The 23,864-nt window shown below is 46.2% G+C and overlaps 1 protein-coding gene across 4 annotated transcripts in view; it reads left to right on the top strand.

The window, feature by feature from the left end:
- COL6A3 (collagen type VI alpha 3 chain) overlaps window positions 1-23,864 on the top strand; it is a 62,002-nt gene that overhangs the window by 19,320 nt on the left and 18,818 nt on the right. For 3 of the 4 annotated variants that reach the window (XM_039728748.1, XM_039728750.1, XM_039728749.1), the window contains 17 exons: window positions 2,227-2,829; window positions 7,112-7,678; window positions 10,407-11,027; window positions 12,150-12,749; window positions 13,344-13,946; window positions 14,340-14,942; window positions 16,915-17,261; window positions 17,736-17,814; window positions 18,166-18,311; window positions 19,536-19,628; window positions 20,026-20,079; window positions 21,280-21,351; window positions 22,254-22,280; window positions 22,398-22,442; window positions 22,551-22,604; window positions 22,761-22,823; window positions 23,231-23,296. In XM_039728748.1, coding sequence (XP_039584682.1) covers window positions 2,227-2,829; window positions 7,112-7,678; window positions 10,407-11,027; window positions 12,150-12,749; window positions 13,344-13,946; window positions 14,340-14,942; window positions 16,915-17,261; window positions 17,736-17,814; window positions 18,166-18,311; window positions 19,536-19,628; window positions 20,026-20,079; window positions 21,280-21,351; window positions 22,254-22,280; window positions 22,398-22,442; window positions 22,551-22,604; window positions 22,761-22,823; window positions 23,231-23,296 — 4,643 coding nt within the window. Of the gene's footprint in view, window positions 1-2,226; window positions 2,830-5,246; window positions 5,847-7,111; window positions 7,679-10,406; window positions 11,028-12,149; window positions 12,750-13,343; window positions 13,947-14,339; window positions 14,943-16,914; window positions 17,262-17,735; window positions 17,815-18,165; window positions 18,312-19,535; window positions 19,629-20,025; window positions 20,080-21,279; window positions 21,352-22,253; window positions 22,281-22,397; window positions 22,443-22,550; window positions 22,605-22,760; window positions 22,824-23,230; window positions 23,297-23,864 lie in introns of all 4 variants that reach the window. The other variant, XM_039728747.1, reaches the window with a different exon arrangement.

The following is a 23,864-nucleotide window of genomic DNA, read 5'->3' as shown; positions in this document are numbered from 1 at the left end:
ACATTCCCAACTTTGAGAGTCAAAGATACAATGCTTTGATCCCAAATCCTTTGAAATTCTTGGGAGACTTGCCATCAGCTTTACAGGGCTTTGGATTAAACCCTATGAGATGTGCACAGCCCTGCTCAAAGGCTTTTGCATTAATTGTGTCCATGCAAACCATAACCGTGGGTTGTTTCTTCCTGTGTGTTTTGGGTTTGATTCTTGCATTCCTCTGAGGAAAAATACTGCAGGATTTGAGAGCTGCAACAGGAATGAGAAGCAGAGGGAACTCTTCCTTCCCAGCCTCCCTCATCTTTCCAAAGCCCCTTTGATGTTTCCCCCAAAAGTCAAAAGTTTCCAGGCTCTCCACTTTTGGGTTTCTAGCTGCTGACAAGCTAAGGATGTGCTTTGGACATTTCTCCTGGGTCACACAAAGCAGCGATGTCAGCCCTTGCTATCCATTTGGAAAGTTTCCTGTTTTCAGCCCTCTCCTCCTTGGAGTAACTGAGGAGGAAATAAAACCTGGCTGGAGGGATGAATGCTGGAAATCATGGCTCTGGGAAAGGGATCATTTACACAAACCCTCGTTGCTTTTTCCGTAGTTCTGTTCTGACAGCTTGGGCAGCCAATTGCAGACCCTGTCAGCTCACTTTAGGTTGTGGCCTGAGGAGGACACCACCAGGTTTGCTTTGTGCATGTCCTCATCATTTTATTCCTGACAGCACCATGGCAGGCAATTTCAAACTTCCATTTTTTACAGTTGCTCCTTAATTATACTATTTCTAGCACGACTCCATGAGAGGTGTTTGAAAAGGTTCTGCAAGGCAGGCAGGTCTTTCAGGATCTTTGGGCAGAGGGGCAGCTGAGTCACAAATGTCACTCCAAGTCACCCCTCGGGGCAGCCCAGTCTCATGGCACTCACCCATAGTGAGAAACCAGCACCAGCCTTTGGGAGCACGGCTATCCACGGCCAGCTGGTGTCTGGCCAAGGAGGACTGCAGCCAAAGTTTTGTTCTTTGTTGAAATCCAAAGTAAACAGCCTCCACGCAGAGGAGCCCTGATGGGCTGGGGGCTGCTCCTCTCCGTCCAGGCAGGGCAAGGCAGTGTTTGCTACCGCTTGCCCCGGGAGTGTGAGATCCCCACGGGAGCAGGCTGTGCACTGGCTGTGGCAGTGAGCCTGGGAGGTGATGGACCTGCCTCCTTGAAGCCTGAACCCACCTCAGGAGCCCTTAGGGGGATGGGTGATCTAAGGGTACCCCAAGTCCAACATAACGCAATGATTCATAGCGCTCCAGCATAACTTGGAAGCAACACAAAGTTTCCTTTCTCACATCAATGGCATGAGATCAGGGAGGTGATGATGTGAGAGGATTTGTCTAAAAGATGGTATTAAGGTCAGGCATCATGATAATCACTTATAATGCTGTTATCACAAAAATATTGGTCTTGTTAATATCTACCTTTTAAAAAAATATATTTGCTGTGTTAAATATCATGATGCTTTGGTTCCGATGCCACACAACAGGGGTTTTTTCCTCCCTAACCATCTTTCTTCAAACTTAGCCAGGGCATTGGAAATCTAATTGTGCCCTTTCTGTGTCCTGTGCCATCATCAATAATAAAGTTTCAGAAGTTACAAGCCAGGGGAACCTGTTTGTTAAAGACAGGGCCACCAGAACATAATCTATCTCATCCATGACTGGGCCAGCTGTGCCAAGAAAAACCATAACTTGTTTTTGCTAGATAAGGAATAAGATTTAGGATGCAAAGACCCAAAATCCAGGTATGTTGAGTAGGTGGTGACTGTTCTTTCCTTGTATCATTGCTCTCAGGAACTGAATACTTCTCACACCAAACACCACCATTCAGGTGGTTACTCTGCAGATGGAAGGAGCGTCACCGGTTTATTTTATGTCACGTGCCCTCTGAGTGCCAAGATTTCTCCTTCCTACCTTTCATTCTTGCTTTAACATGTACATGTATTTTAATATTCAAGCGTGTAAAAAAATCACAGTTTTTGCAACTCGCCAACCCTTTGGTGTTTTAGAAAGGGACAGTCAGATTTACTATTAGTCCTCTGCTAGAGCATTAAAAAATTTCTGTTTAGAAAGCAAGACCTTTTTAAAGGCATTGAGAGTAACAGTACCCCAAGCAAACAGGAGGTCCTGCACAGTGCTGAGCTGTTGGCACAGAATAGATGCGGATGTTTTGAAGGCTAACATGATGTTCATGTGTTACTTGCAGTTATTGAAGTGAACAAGAAGGATATAGTCTTCCTGATAGATGGCTCAACTGCTTTGGGGGCCGCCCCCTTTAACGCAATTCGTGATTTCGTTGCCAAAATTGTCCAAAGGCTGGAGGTTGGACCCGACCTGATCCAAGTGGCGGTGGCACAGTACGCAGACACTGTGAAGCCAGAGTTTTATTTTAACACCCACCAGACCAGGAAGGATGTGATGGCCAATGTGAGGAAGATGAAGCTCATGGGTGGCACGACACTCAACACTGGCTCGGCACTGGACTTTGTGAGGAACAACTTCTTCACCAGTGCTGCTGGGTGCAGGATGGAGGAAGGGGTGCTCCCCATGCTGGTGCTCATCACTGGGGGTAAGTCCAGGGATGCTGTTGACCAAGCTGCAGCAGAGATGAAGAGGAACAGGATAGTGACCCTTGCCGTTGGGTCGAGAAACGCCGACCTGGCAGAGCTTCAAGAAATTGCTCATGAACGAGATTTTGTGTTCAACCCCAACGACTTCCGCCTTCAGTTCATGCAAGCCATTCTTCCTGAAGTGCTGTCACCTATCCGGACACTCTCTGGAGGACCAATCGTCCCAGAGCCACCCTCAGGTAATTAAAGGCCTTTTTCTAATTATGGAGACGTGGTTTATAAGTTTGCTAGTTCTTATTCTATGACATGTACAGATAATGGGGAAAACCATACCAAATGCATGTTCCAGCATGGTTAAATGTGAGTGCATGAACAGGTCAGTGAACTTGGTAGTGTGCTTCTTGTTACAGATTTATGGTTCCTCCCTGGAGATTTTTGTCCTGTTCTCATTTTGTCACCACTGTTTAAAGCCTGGATGATGTGGAAGATGTGCTTTAGTAGTTAGGTACCCAAATTGTTCAGTGGAGGGTTTTGCTCTTCTTAGGGTCTGTGTAGCCTCTGAATGGGACACCTGTGAGTGTTAAAGTCTCTTCTTCAGTTTGAGAATCTTCCACAGTGGGTGTTTGCTCAGGAGAGTAGAGGTTTCTTTGGAGTGTAAAGAACATAAGCCAGTTTGTTTGTGGAGACGTTCAGGGCTGACATTGTTGGACTGAAACTCACCCTTTAAGAACATATTTAGTTTTCTTATGATTACTCAGCTCAAGCCCTCAAGCCCAAGAAGCATGAAAGGATATTTCAGTGTTGATTTTCGTTTAATCCATTTGGAAGATGATCCAAAGCTCCACGAGGCCAGTGGGCTCTTTTTAGTTGTCCTTTCCATTGACATCAGTAGATTTTGGAAGAAACCAGCTGATAGGGTCATGGCGTTTGAGGAATTTCCCACTGCATTTCAAGAGATGTTCTAGGTGCATAGAGATTTTATACCAAATTTCTCAGGATTTCTTCATAATAGAGAGGCTAGAGGTGAAATCCATGCTGCACTAGATCATATTTGAACCTTGTATTTCTGTCTCACGGCATATGAGCATTAGAAAACCAGGATTTCTTCCAGATCCCAGTAAAATCAATAGTGAGGTTCCCACTGGCTTAAGTAGCTGTTGAATTGTGTCCATCTTTTTTCTAGTTTCTCACGTAATTTAAAATTATAAACCGCAGTGGAAAAGAAACAGAATGTTTGGAAAGAATCCTGAAAGAATTAAAGCATGTGTCTCATTTACATGAAAAGAAGACATTTTGAAATCAATTTACCAACACTTGTCCTTAATGAAGATGAATGTCACAGGACCTATAATTTAATAAGCTTTGTTTCAGAGTGTGTTTCCCACTAATACAGTTTTGCATGGCTATACACCAAAGCTGATGTGCTTATTTTTCAATGTAAATTAAAAATGTTTCTGTGTTTTCTCGTTCTTTAAAGGTCATTCATGCAGCTTCTCTATTTTTCCAGTCCTTTTTTTGTGCTCACAGCTATTCACAGACACAATAAGTAAGGGATTGTATCCTGCCCTACAAATTATTATTGGTAGCAACAAAATTGATTTTGACACCGGGCAGTTGCATTTTAACTGGCTATTGTCTCACCCTGGGCCTTGAATGGCACTTTTCTGGGAAAAATATAAAATACAGAAAACCAAGACAATCTGTAAAATCTGAGAGCAATCCCTGTATTCCAAAGAGCCTTTTATTTCTTTTTTGTTCTGAATAGCTCAGTATTTATATATTTTATATACAGGACAGCAAACTTACAGGGGCAAGGCACGCTAGAGAATGGATGAATCTAGACAGAAGTGCTTTAAACAGAAATATAATGGGCAGAATTAGCAATGGGCATAAATAAATCCTTGAATAACACATTTGGAGGAAGGCATCTAGGGGGTTGTCTTGGATGACATCAGTTCTCTAAGATTTTATTTAAAAGCTTGACATTTTGGTCTGTGATCTGGACATGTTTAGAGCAAAAAAAAGAGCACAGGGTGATGACCCTGTGTTGTAGATCTACGTCCTGGAGCTCAGATGCTTGAGGATAGGAAGGATTTAACCTTAGAAAAAGAAACTCAGAGCTGCTAAAAGTGGGGAATTTCTTCCCTTTCAACAGCCCACAAAATGGATGTCTGTGAAAACAGACGGTAAAGTGAAAAATAAGAGCACAGGGTGATGACCTTGTGGTGTCTTTGGGGTGTAGACCTACATCCTGGAGCTCAGATGCTTGAAGATGGCCCAGGAAGGATTTAACCTTAAAAAAAGAAACTAAGAGCTGCTAAATGTGGGGAATTTCTTCCCTTTCAACAGCCCACAAAATGGATGTCTGTGAAAACAGACGGTAAAGTGCAGAGCAAAATAAGGCAGATATCCTCAGGTGGCTGTTGAGCCTGAAATTTAAAAGAGTTGCTGATCCTTCCCTGCCCAATTCAGACATTTCCAGCAAGGTCCTTGTTACTTCTGTGCTGATCACACCCTTGCTCCTCTCTCTCTCTCTCTCCACCCTAACACGGTTCACATGCGTGTACGGCGTACGCTGCATGCACACATGATAAAAAAAAAATTCCATTTTTTGTTTTGTGTGATGTCTCATGTTGTTTTCTGTGCTCTACTGCAGTTCAAGTAACCAAAAGGGATATCATCTTTCTTTTGGATGGATCACTCAACGTCGGAAATGCCAACTTCCCCTTTGTGCGGGACTTTGTTGCCACCCTAGTTAACAACCTTGATGTCGGCAGTGACAAAATCCGAGTTGGCTTAGTGCAATTTAGCGACACCCCCAAAACCGAGTTCTCCCTGTACTCCTACCAAACCAAATCTGACATAATCCAGCGCCTGGGGCAGCTGAGGCCCAAGGGGGGGTCGGTGCTGAACACCGGCTCCGCGCTGAACTTTGTGCTCTCGAATCACTTCACGGAGGCCGGTGGGAGCAGGATAAATGAACAAGTGCCCCAGGTGCTAGTCCTGGTGACGGCAGGGAGCTCTGCCGATCCCTTCCTCCAAGTTTCCAATGAATTAGCTCGGGCCGGAGTGCTGACCTTTGCTGTTGGCGTTAGCAATGCGGATAAGGCAGAACTCGAACAGATTGCCTTTAATCCAAGAATGGTGTATTTTGTGGATGATTTCAGTGCTCTGGCAGCTTTACCCCAGGAGTTAAATAAGCCTATAACAACATATGTTAGTGGAGGTGTGGAAGAGGTTCCACTCGCCCCAACAGGTAATGCCTACCTTCCTGCATGCTGACTGCATGAAGTTGATCTTGTTTAAGTAAATTTCTTGTTTCCACTGTACGCCTTGACACGTGTTCAAGCCTGAGTCATCAAAGTGGTTATGGCTGTGCTTAACTTGATGATCTTTAAGGTCCCTTCCAAACCAAACCATTCTATGATTCTATGAATACATGGCTTGACACTGGCAGCTCTTAATTTTGTTCAAGTCATTGCCACCACACCCTAAAAGCACAGTTTTAAGTATTTTGGTAGGCCGGGACCAAAGGAGGACCTGAGTGAGTCTGTGCCCACCAGTCCCTGTCTCTGATGTTCCCTTGCTGCTCCCATAATAGGGCCATAACCTGTAAATGCATCATGTGCAGTAAATCAGGCAATGGGAGCGTGAGATTTTGACCACAAGAAGTGGTGTGGAAAGGTTAAAATCATGCCAAAGAGCACACGGGAGCAGAGGTCTAGCCAGGAACAGGTGGAAAAATCCATCCCCAGAAACACTTGGTCAAAGGGATGTCATCAGGCTGTCACAGAGGCTGGATTTGACTCCAGAAATTCAAAGTTATCCTCCAGTATTAAACCCAAAGGCTTTTGGCAAGTTTAATCCTTTTTAAACAGGTATTTTCTCACTAATTTCATTTTTGTGTCTATGTACCCATGAAGACATAGGAACAACTGGGATGGGTTAGTATGGAAAGGAGACCATTGAGATTAATATGAAGGTACAAGAGGCTTGGTTTGCCTTGGGTATTCAATGAGGTCTAAAGGGCATCAAATTGAAACAGGTGAAAGGCTTTTATGGATTTAGATGCTCCTTGTGATGCAGGTGGCAGAAGATCCAGAAAATGTTTTGTGTACATGTGCATGAACTGTGTATTTGTTTTCTACTGAGCCTTTAAAGAGGAAAAAACCCAACCAACCCTCCACTGCTGCTTTACTTCATGTCTGTATTGTCAACATATTGCTAGACCTAAAACATCACTGAACCAGCCAATTCATGATGTGACTTGATGTGATACAATATATGATATTTCTGTCTGGTGTCTGAATTTATTGAGTCTTAGGCTAGACATGTCCTTGCTTTCCCTTCTTCCTCAGATGCTGTATAGTTCTGCAGACTTTGACTACTTTGGTAAATGAGAATATTGAAAGATCAAAACCCAGCTAACTTGCAGACAATTTTCTAGGATGACGTATGAGAAGAAAAATGCTTTCATTTCTTTTTTTTTCCCCCCTCTTTTCATTTGTGAATTTATTCTAGAAAGCAAGAAGGATGTTTTATTCCTGATTGATGGCTCAGCCAACCTCTTGGGCAGCTTTCCTGCCGTCCGGGATTTTGTACACAAAGTCATTTCTGACCTGAACGTGGGCTCCGATGCCACGCGAGTCGCTGTAGCTCAGTTCAGTGACACCGTCCAAGTTGAGTTTGACTTTGCCGAATACTCATCCAAGCAAGATATGCTTGTCAAGGTAAAAAGGATGAAGATCAAAACTGGGAAGCAGCTGAACATTGGAGCTGCGCTTGATGAGGCTATAAGGAGGCTGTTTGTGAAGGAAGCTGGAAGCAGGATCGAAGAAGGCGTTCCTCAGTTTTTGATTCTCCTTGTGGCTGGGAGATCAACCGACGACGTGGAGGAGCCATCAGATGATCTGAAGCACGCTGGAGTGGTAACCTTTGGTATCAAAGCCAAAAATGCTGACCCTGTAGAGCTGGAAAGGATTGTTTATGCCCCTCAATTCCTCCTGAATGTCGAATCCCTCCAGCGGATTTCAGAGCTTCAGCCAAGCATAGTTAACCTGCTGAGAACAGTCCAGCTTCAGCCAACAGGTACAGGGAACCTCGGGGTTTCCAAGAAGCTGAAAGACATGACTTACTTGCCCTGCTCAATTGGTAACTGGAGCATCTGGGTCTGGTGGTGTTCAAAATGATTGTGTAGAAACTGCTGTTGTACTTGGAGTTTCCTCTGCTCATGCTCTGATCCGGCAAAGCATTAAGTGCCAACCCAAATTTTGATGATAAGTGGGGAAAATGCCTTTGTTCAGCTGCAAGAGCTTCAGCTGGTGCTGTTTCCGGTGTGTAAAACATGGGACAAACCTGAAATAACAGGATGTTGTTGCTCCAGAGATGTTGCATTAATTGATGTGCTATGCTGGGCAAGGGCTAAAGGAAACAAATACTGGCTTGTTTCAATTTCTCTTTCAGTCTTCCCTTTTCTGGAGGAGTGGATTCCAGCACACTGGATTCACTCTTGCTCTGCTATCTCTTCCAGGATATGATGGCAGTTTCTACATTTTCTACATACACACCAATAAATCAGATGCTCTTGACTCAGTTACCATGCAAGCTCAGTAGATGAGATGGATTAATTGAAGAATGATTTTTAAAAGGTCTTCAAAAGAATTACATGGCCACAACAACAAATTCACATTGCAGTATGCACATTGCATGTCCAGCTGTGTGATTTCCTGAGACAGCCCTAATTGGAGCATTAACTCATCTCCCAACAGGAGGTGGAAACAAGGAAAAGTGTTATAACATCCATCTCTTCTCTCCCTAAAGGGGCAGATGGACTTAGAATCATAGAAACATGAAAAAGAAACAGGGCTGGAAGGAATCTCAGGGTACCATCTGCTACATGCCCTTGTTCCTAGCAGGATCTTTTTTCCAGAATTAGGTGACATTGATCTAATCTGTTCTGGAAACCGTTTGGGGGAGACTTCCCAGATTCCATAGCCAATCTGCTCAGTTGCTTTTACCAGACAACACTTTCTTTTCATGTCACACTTCTGTTTCCCTAGTCATAATTGAAGTCTTCTACATCTCCTTCAACCTGAAGAGGACACAGATGTCAACTTGCTTCCACATTTTCATCTTTTAATATACTTTAGACAGATGAAAAGACTTTAGATTTTTCTGCAGCCTTTTCATCTACTTTAGGCTTGACTTGTAAGTCTTGTCTCAGTCCTCATGTCACCAGCTGTGTACCCAGCTCATTCAATCCTTCCTTGTAGGTCTTGTAGGTTTTCTTCTACATTTTCACCCTTGCCTCCCCAGCATCAACCTCCTCCAAATGACCACAGCGTGACAATGGCATCCCCTGGTCATCTCTTACCCCATCCTTTCCATGCAGATTCATGACCCTTCCCATATTTTTGCAGCTTCTGTCTCAACCAAGACTTGTGCAATCAGTGCTCTTGAATTCCATCCTCCCTTTTAAAACCATTTCTGTCTTGTCCAGACCATTTGAATTCCTTTGACCACCAAGGACTATTAATAATTGTGCTATTTGCACAGAGACAGCAGCATTCACCCAGTTTTCTTAGTATTCTTGGCTTAAAGACATCCAACCCATAGGAGCAACTGTATTTTTTTCTTCTTTAGCTGCTACACAGGGACTTTTAATAGGACTTTTCCTTTGTTCCTGAACTTTAGAGGAAGTATAGGAAACTCGAATACACCAGGCAATGTCTCTTCCCTCTCCCCACCTATATTAATATTCCTCTCCTATGCAAATTTCCAACAATCCTTTATGAAATAAATTTGATCTGAAGTCTGCATTAAGAATTTAACTGTCCTTGTCAACTCTTTATATGGCTAAGCATTCTTAAGTAGATAATTAATATTTTCTTCAGAGGGACAGATCATGCTCCTGCTTGTCCCACTCGACCTTGCTCTAAACAAGCCAACAGTACTTTTTGGGATGTCATCCAGCAGTTGCTGTGTTTGAGAGACAGTGATGTTTTCTGCTTGGCCCAGCCAAAGCTTTGCAATTCTGTTGGTCAATAGCATAACAGGTCAAAGTTCTCTGATCTTGGACACTTCATGGTCTTGATTTTGAGATTTTTTTTTGTTTGTTTCTTTGTGGTTTTTATTTGTTTTTATTAGATTTTTTTTTTTTTTGAGAAGAATAGTTTGGTCACAATTAGCATGTTTTTTTCCTGCCTGAAGATAGTAAGGAAAAAAACCCAGAGATCAGTATCTAGCACTTTAGAAGAGCATTTCAGCATTTTTAGCTGGATGTCCTCTCCAGTGATTTCTTAATTTCTTTTCAGAAGTATTTATTTCTAAGTTCAATAATGCGCCAGAAAAGCTTTCCTGTCCCTCTCTTCACCACCTCCCTGTGAGCACTCCCCATATGCCATTTCATCCAGAAACTCATTGTTTCTTGGGAACAAAAGATCCCAGGCTCCTGTTGCATGTTGCAAAGTCAAATGCCACCTTCCCATGTCCCTTGGGAGCTGTTGGCTTCTCCCAGCCTCAGGTAGCAGATGGCACCCAGAAGTCCCTTGGCACCCCATTTCCCATGGGTCTATGATTCTATGACTCGGTGGGTAAGGCATGGAATGCTCTGCACTCCAGCTCCCACCAACTTCCACCCATCTGCCTCCCCACCAGGGATTGCATCCGGTGGCAAAGGAACCGAACCACCTTTACTGACACCTCGCCTTCCCCTCCCCGAGCTTTGTTCTCCTTCGGTTCAATGTATGAGGAGAATATTAACCACTGCAAAAGAGAGTCTCACTTTCCCCCCCCTTCCCTTACTTGTCTCAAACAGTAGTTGAGAGAGGTGAGAAGAAGGATGTGGTGTTTCTGATCGATGGCTCGGATGGTGTCAGAAGAGGATTCCCTCTGCTGAAGACGTTTGTCCAAAGAGTTGTCGAGAGCCTGGACATTGGCCGCGACAAGGTGCGCGTGGCTGTCGCGCAGTACAGCAACACCATACAGCCCGAGTTCTTGCTGGACACCCACGAGGACAAAGCAGATCTCGTCAGCGCCATCCAGCAGCTGAAGCTCATGGGAGGGTCTCCCCTGAACACGGGGGCAGCCCTCGACTATCTCATCAAGAACGTGTTCACGGTGTCAAGCGGCAGCAGGATAGCAGAGGGCGTCCCGCAGTTCCTGATCCTGCTGACTGCTGACCGGTCCCAGGACGATGTCAGGAGGCCCTCAGTGGTCCTGAAGACGAGTGGCACGGTGCCCTTTGGCATTGGGATCGGAAATGCCGACCTCACAGAGCTGCAGACCATTTCCTTCCTCCCAGATTTTGCTATCTCTGTGCCCGACTTCAGCCAGCTGGACTCGGTGCAGCAGGTCGTCTCCAACAGAGTCATCCGGCTGACCAAGCAAGAAATAGAATCTCTTGCCCCTGACCTGGTTTTTACATCACCCAGCCCAGGTGAGAAGATGTTTGTGTCTGCACCGAGAGCCAGTGGCAAAAATATGATGTTTAGTAACATCATGGCTGCAACACAAACTGAGAAAATCAAAGATGATCACAGCTAAGACTCCAAGTCTGTCGTGGTCTCCCTGTTGGTGCACTCAGGGTTGGTAGGAGCTGTGCAGTTAAACTGAGCCACCTTTAAGCCCAGCTCCTCAAGGTGGTTCATGCTGTATCCACATGGAAGACCCACAAAGTGAAAGTTATTGCCTTAATCTTAAGTGGGTGGATTTTAAGTCCATGCTGTTCCTTCTGGAATGGAAGGAAATTGTGTCATTTAGATGCTACAGGGGCACCTTCACACCACTATAAATCAAAGTCAGCTTTCTGCTAAATGTAAGACATGCTGTTTTCTCCTACTTTTCCTCTCTCATTCACTGGAGAAAGGGAAATTGGAGGCAGGCATCAGGATCAGATCTTACATTTCTGGTCTCCCTTGGCGTGAAATCCAGCCAGCGTATGTCTGGGATGAAGAGTATCCACCCCGGAGAAGTCCCTTAGAAATTCACTGTCCTACTCTGTTCATTCCCTTCTAAGCCAGACCACTTTCCTCCATCCCCATGTTTCAGTGTGTGATATTCTGCAATAATTCAGGCTCTGAATTACCTGAATTACCACTGCAGAAAACACTTCTTTAGGAATCAAAAAATCATCCTGGAAAGGCAGAAGCTGAGAGAATAATAGGACAAAATCTTTCCTGGAGGGCAAAGCCAAAGAAAGAGGGGTGATTCTGAATGTAAAGCAACCTGCCCTGAGTAAGGACTACCACCAGGCTACATTTTCTCTGATGGAGATCTCACAAGGAATTACTGTTCCAGGTGTCCCATTGCTCCCTCTCACTTCCTTTACTCTAGAATTTGCTGTTCTTACACCCCCTGGGATGGGCCTAGCAGACTGGTCATGTCTTTGGGTTGAGCCCAGAGCTTCCTGCTGGGGCTCCTAGGAGTTATCCCAGTCAGGGAAACGAGGAGTACCATCCCCATGGCCAGAGGCATGGGTCAGTGGTGTAGACGATGAGCTTAGCTGCCCTCCATAAGCAATTCCTGGTGCTTCTCCTGACCAAAGCTTTCTCTCCTGCAGCGGGTGTGAAGAGGGACATCGTGTTCCTGGTCGACGGCTCCCGCTCCGCAGCCCAGGAGTTCTACCTCATCCGCGACCTCATCGGGAGGATCGTGAACAACCTGGACGTGGGCATCGACACCACCAGGATTTCGGTGGTCCAGTTCAGCGAGCATCCCCACGTGGAGTTCCTGCTCAACACCCACTCCACCAAGGACGAGGTGCAGAGCGCCGTGAGGCAGCTGAGGTCCAAAGGTGGCCAGCTGGTGAACGTGGGGGAGGCCCTGGAGTTTGTGGCCAAGACCATCTTCACCCGGCCCTCCGGGAGCCGCATAGAGGAGGGCGTCCCTCAGTTCTTGGTCATCCTCTCCTCCCGCAAGTCCGACGATGACTTGGAGTACCCAGCCCTCCAAGTCAAGCAGGTGGGGGTGGCACCTATGATGATAGCAAAGAACGTGGATACTGAAGAGATGATACAGATTTCCCTTAGTCCTGAATATGTATTCCAAGTCTCCAGCTTCCAGGAACTGCCCAGCCTTGAGCAGAAGCTGCTGACTCCAATTGAAACCCTGACTGTGGACCAAATCAGGCGGCTGCTGGGAGATGTGCAGCCCCCCATAGGTAAGGCACCGGCTCTCTCTGGGCTGCTACTCAAACAAACATTGCCCAAAACACTTCTCTTTAAGTCAAGATTTTCCTTAGTTAAAACCAAAGTCATAGCACATATACAATTTTATGAAGGAAAGCTTTAAACAGATGGCAATTCTGTCCAAGTACCTAAATACATCATAACCTATGATTTTCAAGTCAAGTACTTTAAACATGACACCTATTTGGGTCAATTTCAATTCAAATACGCAATGTATACAATTGCCTGTTCCTGTTTAGCAGCTCTCTAGGAAACAGCATAAATCAGGGCAAAATAAAGCTGGAAACCTTGACAAATCCAGAGAAAGGTAAAATCCAGAGAAGAGTTTTAATGAATGAAACAGATAAGGCTCTGAGTAATGCATGCTTCAAATTCCAGGCAGACACACATTCCCACTTGCACACAGGCCCTTTTGGAGAGGCTCCCAAAGCACCATGCTTAAAGTTGGCCAAAATATGCCACGTGGTTCTACCTCACGTGACAGCAGATCACACAGAAATCCTCCAGCAAAGCTTAAGCAAAGGCTTGAAACACCAATAATTTCCTCTCTTCTCGCTTTCCCACAGATGTTTCTGGAGATGAAAAGGACATAGTCTTCCTCATTGACAGCTCTGACAGCGTTCGGCCGGACGGGCTTGCTCATATTCGGGATTTCATCAGCAGAATTGTCCAGCAGCTGGAAGTGGGGCCGAACAAAGTGCGGATTGGGGTGGTGCAGTTCAGCAATGGTGTCTTCCCTGAGTTCTACTTGAAGACCCACAAGTCCAAAAATTCCGTCCTGGAAGCCATCCGCCGCTTGAGGCTTAGAGGTGGGTCCCCCCTGAACGCTGGCAAAGCCCTGGACTTCGTGGTGAAGAACTACTTCATCAAGTCTGCGGGGAGCAGGATAGAAGATGGAGTGCCCCAGCACCTGGTGGTCATCCTTGGAGACCGGTCCCAGGATGACGTGGACAGACCTGCCAGAGTGATCACGTCCACAAACATCAAACCTCTGGGTGTCGGAGCCAGGAATGTGGACAGGGACCAACTGCAGGTCATTACCAATGATCCCGGGCGCGTGCTTGTGGTACAGGACTTCACGGGACTCTCAACCTTAGAAAAGAGGGTGCAGAACATTCTTGATGAGCTCCCAATACCTACAACAGACTCACCTGGGCCATTCTTACCTGGTAAGGCTGCTATTCGTCCTGGAGACTTTTCTGAACGGAGTATAGATGGTATTTGTACAAAGTGAAAATGATGCTGTAATAACACCTTTTGATTCTCAAACCTTTAGTTGCATTGATTAAAAGAACTCTTTGAAGTTGTTCAATTAGGAAAGACTATAATTAAATCTGAAAGGAGATGAGGGTGACTATCAGAAGTAATGCTGTATGAAGTGTTATGCAAACATTTTCTTGTATGGGTGTAAAATCCTGCCAAGGATCAATTAAATTAAAATGATAGAAAGGAGAGGGCAATTTCATTTGCAAAGTGCTACTTCACAAAGCACTGAGCAGCTTAAATGTTATAGATGCTGCAAACAATTACTAACAACCATGTTTTCTTCGTAATCTTTTCAGGAGGGAAAAAGCAGGCCGACATTGTGTTTTTGCTGGATGGCTCCATCAATCTGGGGAGAGATAACTTCCAAGAAGTCCTCCAGTTTGTCTACTCTGTGGTGGATGCCATTTACAGGGATGGCGACTCTATCCAGGTAGGACTGGCCCAGTACAACTCGGATGTCACCGATGAGTTTTTCCTCAAGGACTACTCCACCAAAGCTCAGATTTTAGATGCTATTAACAAAGTCATCTACAAAGGCGGGCGAGTGGCGAACACCGGCGCGGCCATCAGGCACATCCAGGAAAAACATTTTGTGAAGGAGGCTGGCAGCAGAATTGACCAGAGGGTTCCCCAGATCGCCTTCATCGTCACGGGTGGGAAGTCTACGGATGATGGGCCGAAGGCATCCTTGGAAATCACCCAGAAAGGCGTCAAGGTGTTCGCAGTAGGAGTGAGGAACATTGACCTGAAGGAGGTCAGCCTGTTGGCCAGTGAGAGCGCCATGAGTTTCAGAGCAGCCACAGCTCAGGAGCTGTCCGAGCTGAATGAGCAGGTCCTGGTCACGCTGGAAGCTGCCATGGAGGAGAGATTGTGCCCAGGAACAACAGACGTGACAAGAGGTAAGGACAATCCCTTCATGACGTTCTGTTCTCAGGTCATTCTCAGGGGTCAAGTGTCAAGTGTGTTTTGATGGACTTGTCTGTCCTTCTGTTGTGCTTTGCCTGTGTCCTGAGGTGCAGGATGGACTCATTTCTCCTCCAGGAATCTGATGGAGACTGCAAACTTTTGGTATAAGAGCAGCCTGTCCATGGCCTTCAGCCTGTGAATGACTGGAGTAACATCACCACAGAGGTGACACCGTGGTGGAATTCATTTCAGATGTGACAGCCAGGCACTAAATCACTGGCATCCTACCACCACATTTAGCCTTTGGACTAAATCCCACTTTGGACTTTCTCACAGGGACATGATACCAGTATTACCTTGACAGAACAACTTGTTTCTTGCCAAAATGAAAAGTGATGGTCATTGTTTCCCCTCCCTGTGTCTGTTACAATATAACTGGAATTTTTGGCCATTCAGGCATGCATGGTATGCTGGAAATCACAGAATCGTAGAATTCTAGTATAGTTTGAGTAGGAGGACACCACAAATGCCATCTCATTCCAACTTCCCTGCCATGAAACACCTCCCACTATCTCAGGTTGCTCCAAGCCCTGACCAACCTGGCATTGAACACTTCCAGGGATGGGGCAGCTAGATCTTCTCTGGGCAATGTCTGCCAGGGCCTGCCCACCCTGACAGGGAAGAATTTCTTCCCAATATCCCATCTAACCCTGCCCTCTGGCAGTGGGAAGCCATTTTCTCCTGCTGTCACTCCAGGATCTTGTCCAAAGCCCATGTCCAGCTCTCTTGTAACCCCTTTAAATAGTGGAGGGGAAAAACAGAATTTCCATTGCCAGATCATCCAGGATGCCCACCTGATCTCATGACAGCTACATGAGGAAAAAAAACCAGGGCATGAGTGGTTGAAGTTCAAGGTAAAATTGCCTTAAGAAGGAATCCCATGATTTGGCTACTTCAGAAGCCAAGCAGGGGAATTGTGGTGAGTAAGTGAGCTGGTATTGCTGTCGGATCAGGCTCCCAGCAGCTGGTTTTACTTACTACATTGCAGCCATTCCCCTGCTGTCACTCCAAGATCTTGTCTAAAGCCTATATCCAGCTGTCTTGCAACCCCTTTAAACAATGGAGGGGAAAAACAGAATTTCCATTGTCAGATCATCCAGGATGCCCACCTGATCTCATGACAGCTACATGAGGAAAAAAAACAGGGCATGAGTGGTTGAAGTTCAAGGTAAAATTGCCTTAAGAAGGAATCCCATGATTTGGCTACTTCAGAAGCCAAGCAGGGGAATTGTGGTGAGTAAGTGAGCTGGTATTGCTGTCGGATCAGGCTCCCAGCAGCTGGTTTTACTTACTACATTGCAGCCAGTCCTACTCCCAGCACGGCTGATCGTGGCTCAGCCCTCTGACTTTAAGCAGAGGCATCTCCTAAACCTCTGGAGAAGTGGAAGGAGAGGCACAACAGCCCAGAGCTGAGCAGCTGCTCCAGCTGAGAAGAAAAACCGAATGCTGGGAAAAGCAAACCACTGCTGGTGGTATTAGCTTATCCCAAGTGTGGTTAAGATATTAACCAGGCTAATACCAAAGAGAATTCAAACACCTCCCTGTGATTCTCTGAGTGTCACTTCCAGCACAGGCAGAAGTGCACACTGTACAAGTACTGACAGCTTTCCATGTGCTGGGGAGAGAGAGAAGCAGTCTTAGCTGCCTGATGAAAATGCAAATTTATCTTGGACTTGGTTTAGACAGCTCATCCCATTGCTAAAATTAAAAAAAGTAAATTAATAAAACACAAGTTTTCCTAGTTATCACTGCTATGTGAAAGGAAGCAGAAGGCACTTGTGCAGCAAGTGGTGTCAGCTCTTGATGCAGTGTCTTCATTAACTACTGAAAGAGTAACTAGAAATTGAAAACCAATCATTGCATTGCTCCATGATGCTCTTCTCTCTTTCTTCATTCCCCTCTCAGACTGTGACTTGGAAGTGATAATTGGCTTTGATGTCAGTGATGTTGGGCCCGGTCAAAACATCTTCAGTTCCCAGCGAGGCCTGGAGTCGAGGGTGGAGTCTGTGCTGAACAGGATAACCCAGATGCAGAAGATCAGCTGCACTGGCAACCAGGCACCCAACGTCAGGGTGGCCATCATGGCCCAGGCCCAGGGGGGACCCGTGGAGGGGCTGGACTTCTCCGAGTACCGGCCCGAGCTCTTGGAGAGGTTCCTGGACATGCGGACCCGCGGGCCCTACTACCTCAGGGCAGACACTCTGAGGTCCTACCTCAGCAAATTCCGGTCCTCACCCGCTGGCAGCACCAAGGTGAGTCAGGGCCAAGGTGGTATTGGCCAGCAGAGCTGGCTTCTGGTGTCCTTTAGTTGGTAAAGAAACTCTAAATTCATAATTTAAAAAAAATTAATTAAATTAATTGAATTTACTCACCATAAATTTAGTCACTTAAACCCTACTTGTTTGCTGCACTCTCCCTGCGTTGTCAAGGTCCTGACAATTAGATGAGCATCACTGCAGCCAGTTCCCACAGTCACTGCTTAGCTGCAAATTACTGCTCTCCAGATATTTCCTGTGCTGTGCTCTAGCAACACCTATGATGTACAGGAACAGGAAGGTACAGGAACCTGGCACAGGAATGCTGATCTTCAAGGCCTGGAAAAGGTGTAGAAGTCCCCTCACCTTCTCTCAAATGAAGCATTGGAAAAAGGCCCTTCAGGCTGTACACTGATTGCGTTTCACACCTGAAATATTCTGGGTCCTGACAGAAATTTGTTTCTCTCCCAGGTCATAATCCATTTTACTGATGGTGTAGATGAGCCAATAAATCAGCTGGAGGTTGCTTCATCTACTTTACACTCAGAAGGTAATTTTTTTTTGCTCTTCCAGGCAGTGATTATAGTCCATGTTAACATGTAGCCCATTTTACCACTACTTCTCCTAAATTCATCTGCTTTTGATAGTAAGGGCTAAGGATTTTGTGAGTTCTACATGCTCTTGCTGTTCTTCGCTGCCTTCCTGTGATGTTTAGCTGCCTGCTGCCACCTAAGCATGTGGGCAGCTTACACTGGAAGTGTCTGAAGATGCTTGTTCTCTGTTGAAAAGGCTCTGTTTGCAATCAGAGCTGTGGATAACCATGTGCTATCACAGGGGAGGGTGATAACACGTGGTTAACCCCTCTCCCCATCACAAAGCCCCTTCTGCTTCTCCCTGCCAGGAGTCAACGCTCTCATCTTCGTCGGGCTGGACCGAGTGACCAACTTTGACAGAGTGATGCAGCTGGAGTTTGGCCGTGGGTTCACCTACAACAGACCACTCAGAGTTAACCTGCTGGACTTGGACTTTGAGCTGGCAGAGCAGCTTGTGAGTAACTTGGCACAGGCAGTGCTGCCTTGTAATGCTGGAGGAAAGCCCACGGCTGGATCTCCTGCGGGGCTGAGCCGTGGCTGGATTACACCCTCTTGGCTCTGCTCCTCTCCCCTCCCTGCCTCACGTCAGCTCTTTTCACAGATGCCACAGCAAACAAAGCTCAGGGCAGATCACAGTCTCTTCCCACTCCTGAAGGAACCCTACTCCAGCCAAGGCTTTAGGTCAAACGGGATGGGATAAGATGCCATCAAAAGCTGCAGTGCCAAAAACCTGCCCTCTGCCTGTGTTTACACTGTTGGTTTTTTTAACCTTACAGTAATGCCCTGTTGTGCCTGGTCAGTGCTAAATCTCTTGTAGAAGCATTGCTTTCGAGGTTTCTTTCCCTGATCTCATGCACTGCCTGTATTTTAGACATGCTTTTAACAAATGTAGGAGTTACCCTTTAAAGTCCCTTCCAACCTAACCCATTCCATGATTCTTTCTTCTTCATAAGTTTACTTCTCTCCTAATGCATAGTCCCTCTCGAGTGTTGAGTTAATTTGCTGTCAACCTCAGTATGTGCAGTTCCTCCCAACTTCTCAGCAGCTACCAGCACGACTGAGCTCCTTTTCCAATAGATTTAATAAGATTGGGCTTAACCACTGGTCCCTGTGGTAACCTTGCTGGGCCCTTCCCCACAAATCAAAGTGCAGCCGCTTGTGAGTGAGCCTTGTGTTTTGGGATAAGAGTTGGTCCTCAGCCCCTCCCCAGGTAATTCAGCCTAGGAAAATCTTTCCAAAATGTGAATGTGCAAAGCTGGCAGGAAATGTTTGCAGCCAGCAATGTACTTGGCAAAGAAAGTGATTTTTTTCCCTCTTTTTTTCTGTTGGATGATGTAAAACCAAGCTGTGGTTTCTCTGAGTCCATATCATTCTTTTTAACCTTTTTTTTTCTCCTTTACTGTGTGCTTGCAAATCGTTCTCAGCCTGTGGGTTGCTGGTGAGCTGCTCACTGCAGCGACTTTCTCATGGCCTGCTCCACAGCCTGGGTATTTTCCTTTGGAGATGGGATTTCTCTCTTCAGTGACAGGCACGGCTCTGGGGACTGATGTCCTGCTACATGCACTCGACAAGTTCTGCCCCACGCAGTTTCTGTTTAAACCCTTCCCTCTGGTGCCCAAAATCATGTGTTGGGGCTCTGGCAGGTTTCTAATTCTTTCACTTCCCATTTTTCCTGCAGGACAACATCGCAGAGAGGACGTGCTGCAAGGTCCCCTGCAAGTGCTCAGGACAGAGAGGGGACAGAGGTGTGCCAGGCCCTATAGGACCAAAGGTAGGTTGCTTCATCTGGGGATTCAGGGTCCCTGTGCACGGGAACCTGGTGGTGACATGCAGGTCATGTAGGTGCAGTGGGTGATGTTAATGGGGACATCAGCTCCTTTTACTCCTCCCCTTTGAAAACTGACCCTGGGACATGCAGAGCAATTGAGGGCTGCTCTTCTTCCCTTTCCCCACAGCCTCAGTGCTGCAAAACATCCAAGAGGGCAGAGATAAATGGCTGTAAAGACAGGGTGAACCGTCCTGTGAAACAATTTAGGGACATCAAAAGGAGATTATATCTCTCATTAACACATATGGCCAAGCAGCTGCTTTGTCCTTATCTAAGAAAACCTTGAATATCAATCACAGAACTATGAAGGAAATTCACAATTTTGTTTGTTGTCTTCTAGGGTGTCACAGGGGATCTTGGCTACGGAGGGTACCCTGGTGATGAAGGAGGACCGGTGAGTGACTGCCCCTGTTCAAATGGAGACCTCACCATAGTCAGGTGTTGGGAGGTGTTTCCACTAAATGAAAAACTTCCACATTTTTTCTGCTGGGAACGTGGATGTGGGTTAAAAGAGACAGCAGAAGTCCGAATTTCCCACACCTGACATGCTGAGTTGCTGGTCCCAGTTTCTCCCGAGAGAAAGTCAGTAGGGAGCTTCTCGAGAGCTGGAGAAGGATAATAGGGGAATAACTCCAATTATTTGATGTGCACATCTCTGTGCTATTCCCCAAGGCAAATAAAATTCTCAGCTTCATCAAATCTGCAGCCTATGCCAAAGCTATCCATACCACCTACAGCTGAAAGACTTTAGTTAGTCCAAAAGTGGAACCAAGAGTGATGTTCCTATCTGGGGGAACAACTCCCACTATTTGATGTGACCCACCTCTGCACTATTCCCCAAGGCAAATAAAATCCTCAACTTCATCAAATCTGCAGCCTATGCCAAAGCTATCCATACCACCTACAGCTGAAAGACTTTAGTTAGTCCAAAAGTGGAACCAAGAGTGATGTTCCTATCTGTCTCACGGCAGACAATGTGAATCCCATGAATTCTTACTAGCACTCTTCATCCAAACTCTGCGTGAATCCCACGTCAGCCCTGGAATAAACATCTCTCCATGCATCACTCCCAAGGGCTGAAGCTGAGGCCAAGGGGCTGACGGTGCTCATGGCTTTTCAACAGCACAGGCAGGGGCCAAAGGCTGCTGTGAGACATCTCATGCCAGGCACTGTTTTCCTGGGGCTTGAAGGTCAGGATGGGATTAGACATCTGTGCAGAGCTCTGAGGGCTTCATCTTGTCATTTTAGTTTCGAAAGAGAAATTTCACAAAGCTCTTTCACAGCTGAGGGACGGGGAAGGATGTTTCTGTCTTCATGATGATGAAGACCTGCAGTTGGTCTCTACGTGAGGAATGTTGTGGGCAAGAGATTGTGGGGTGGCCAGGCAAAACCTGCTGCTCCCGTGCCTCCCAGCCACCTCCTGTGACAGGCAGCCACAGAAACAGGCTTAGCAGGATTGTGGGCAAGAGATGGTGAGGTGGCCAGGCAAAACCTGCTGCTCTGTGCCTCCCAGCCACCTCCTGTGACAGGCAGCCACAGAAACAGGCTTAGCAGGCAACTCCTGACTGTTGTTTTTTCCCCCTCTATGCACCAGGGTGAGCGTGGACCACCGGGTGTGAATGGGACACAAGGTTTCCAGGGATGCCCTGGGCACAGAGGAACAAAGGTACGTGTGGAACAAGCCTGCTCAGAGCAGACCCAGGGTCCAGTGGGTGGGAGTCCCCCTGGGGTAACTCCTGCTGCTTCAGCAGGTCACACAACCTCTGCCACGGGCCCTTGAGTGGTTGTGCCCACCTGGCCAGGCACCAGGGCTTTCAGAGGCTGTTGTGGCTTTGGTGTTGCTGTGAAGAGCAAAAAGGCACACCAGAGACCCAGGCTGAATCCACAGACAAGGACGATGTTTCTTCTGCAGTCTGGCTCTGGGGGAAAGATTTGGGAAGAGGTGGATGTGCGTGTCTTGGCACAGGGCTGGGACAGTGAGTGGGTGGAACTCTGCTGCTGGGGAAGAGGGAGACAAGTGAGCCATGGCTGAAGCTTTAAAGAGCAACCTTGAGCTAATGGTCCAGGACAGCAGCTGCACTCCAGGCCAGAAAAGGTGGTGAAACATATAATGTTTATGGGAAGTAGTGAAATTAAGGGGATGTTTCCTACCATTTGCTCTGGCCACATGATCCTCTGGCAGGAAGAAGAGGAATGCATGAACCAGGCCCATTAGCTGAGACACTGAGTCTCATTAAAAATCTGTTCAGCCTTGGACAAATGCACTAAGACTAGCTCTAGATCAACATAAAAATGGCTGCAGGAAGAAACAAAAAATCAGTGAAGGAAGAGTTGTGGCAAGGAGTGAGATATTTTATTGGATCAGCTGGATTAACCCCCATGCCCCACATATTTTATCTTGACACAAATGTTGGGGAGACAGCTGAAGACAAACATAAGAGAAATTAGAGAAAGTCCTGTCCTGGTCGTGGCTCTGGGTCTGCCACCAAGCCCAGCCCTCCTTCTCCACTGTTTGCTATGGCAGTGAGCTGGGCAAAAGTGGAGTAACTCTCTTTTTTATCTCCTTAGGGGTCTCGGGGATTCCCAGGAGAGAAGGTAGGGAGCTGTTTCCTCATGCCACAGCAGTGAGTGTGAGTGTGTGGCACATCAGTGTCCCCCTCCCCATTCCCCCTTCCTCTCAGTGAGCATTTGCCACTTGCCTCCCTTCCACAGGGTGAACTGGGAGAAATGGGTCTGGACGGCATTGATGGAGAAGAGGTCAGTAATTTTAATTGTTTTTCTCTTGATGACTTGATGCTTCAGTGAAGCATCTAAAAAGCACCTTGGAAGTGGCAAATATTCTAAAATATTTTTCTTTTTTTTTAGGGAGACAAGGGCTTGCCTGGCTCCTCTGGAGAGAAGGGATATTCTGGCAGGAGGGTAGGCTTTAATCTCTTTTACATTGGGGCTAAATGATGGCATAGAGGTGGATTTGAGCCAGGAGAGGGCGGAAAGCCTCAGCAGGGCTGAGGGCTGGGCAGAGATGCTTTCAACAAGCAAGGGCTGCTTTTCCTAACTCTCCATCTCTTCCCTCAGGGAGATAAGGGAGTTAAGGGTGAACGAGGGGAACGAGGCGACCGTGGGCTCCGCGGAGATCCGGTAAATACTGCTAAGGCACCTTCCTGATTTTCCACCCCCTTCCCACTGATCCTGGGGTCAGCAGAGAGGGTGGCTCTGGCTTATTAAATGCTGTTTGACAGCGGCAGGTCCCATGATAGAGCAAGGACTCAGGGATGACATGTGGGTAGCACGTGATACCAGCCCATCAATTACCGCTTCACCATATTAAAATTCCCCTTCCTTGTCTTCTTCAGTATCACTTCTCAGCTGAAAAGCTGTGTCTGTCTGAAAACAGCAGCAAGACTTCATCTATTTTAGTCAAAAAAAGGAAAAAAAAAAGAAAAAATAGTTGGTTCTCAGCTCTAGCTGAGAACTCTCTCAGTTTATGAGATTTGATTTTCATGTTCCACTTACACAGATGTTTCTCATTGCTCTGTTGCTTCCAGGGAGATTCAGGAGCTGATAATACTCAACGGGGCCCCAGAGGACAAAAGGGTGAAATTGGACCAATGGTAAAATTTCTTTGTTGCTTTGTGTTGTTTTTTGGTTTTTACAACAGAATGGGCCAGAGAAAGGGAGAAAAAAGGATGCTGCCAAAAAGATGCAAGTTCCTTAAACTCACTGTGCCTTGTCAGATGGAATATTTTTTTTCCGCTAGAAAATGTTGTTGGTTTGCAACCAAAACTTTCTCTGGGAAGATGTCAGTTTAGAAGATGTTTTGTGTAAAAAGCACCTTTAAAAAAAATTATTATTATTATTTTACAATGCCTTTTTGGGATATTGTCTCTGAAAAGAACTTTATACTTGGAAATTACCTTCGTGTGTTCTCATGGGTTGTATACAAAAGCAGAGAACTGATTAGATTAATCAGTTTAATCTAAACCTCCTGATTCACCTGAAACCTTTGCAAGAAAAAAATCCCCACATGTTCCTTAAAAATTTCAAAACCCATCTGTTTTCACATCAGCTGACAATAAAAAATACATCTTAATTTGTCAAAAGGCATTTCCCAAAGAATAGGAATGTTGATTTCTGCTGGCTCAGAAACTTGATGGAAACTCTCTGTGAGTTGTTAGAAGG

The sequence above is a fragment of the Passer montanus genome, unplaced genomic scaffold, assembly GCF_014805655.1.
Source record: "Passer montanus isolate IOZ18808 unplaced genomic scaffold, ASM1480565v1 scaffold66, whole genome shotgun sequence".
NCBI classification, from domain to species: Eukaryota; Metazoa; Chordata; class Aves; order Passeriformes; family Passeridae; genus Passer; species Passer montanus.
The sequence above is the reverse complement of the archived record's forward strand: the minus strand, read 5'-3'. Positions and strand labels throughout refer to the sequence as shown.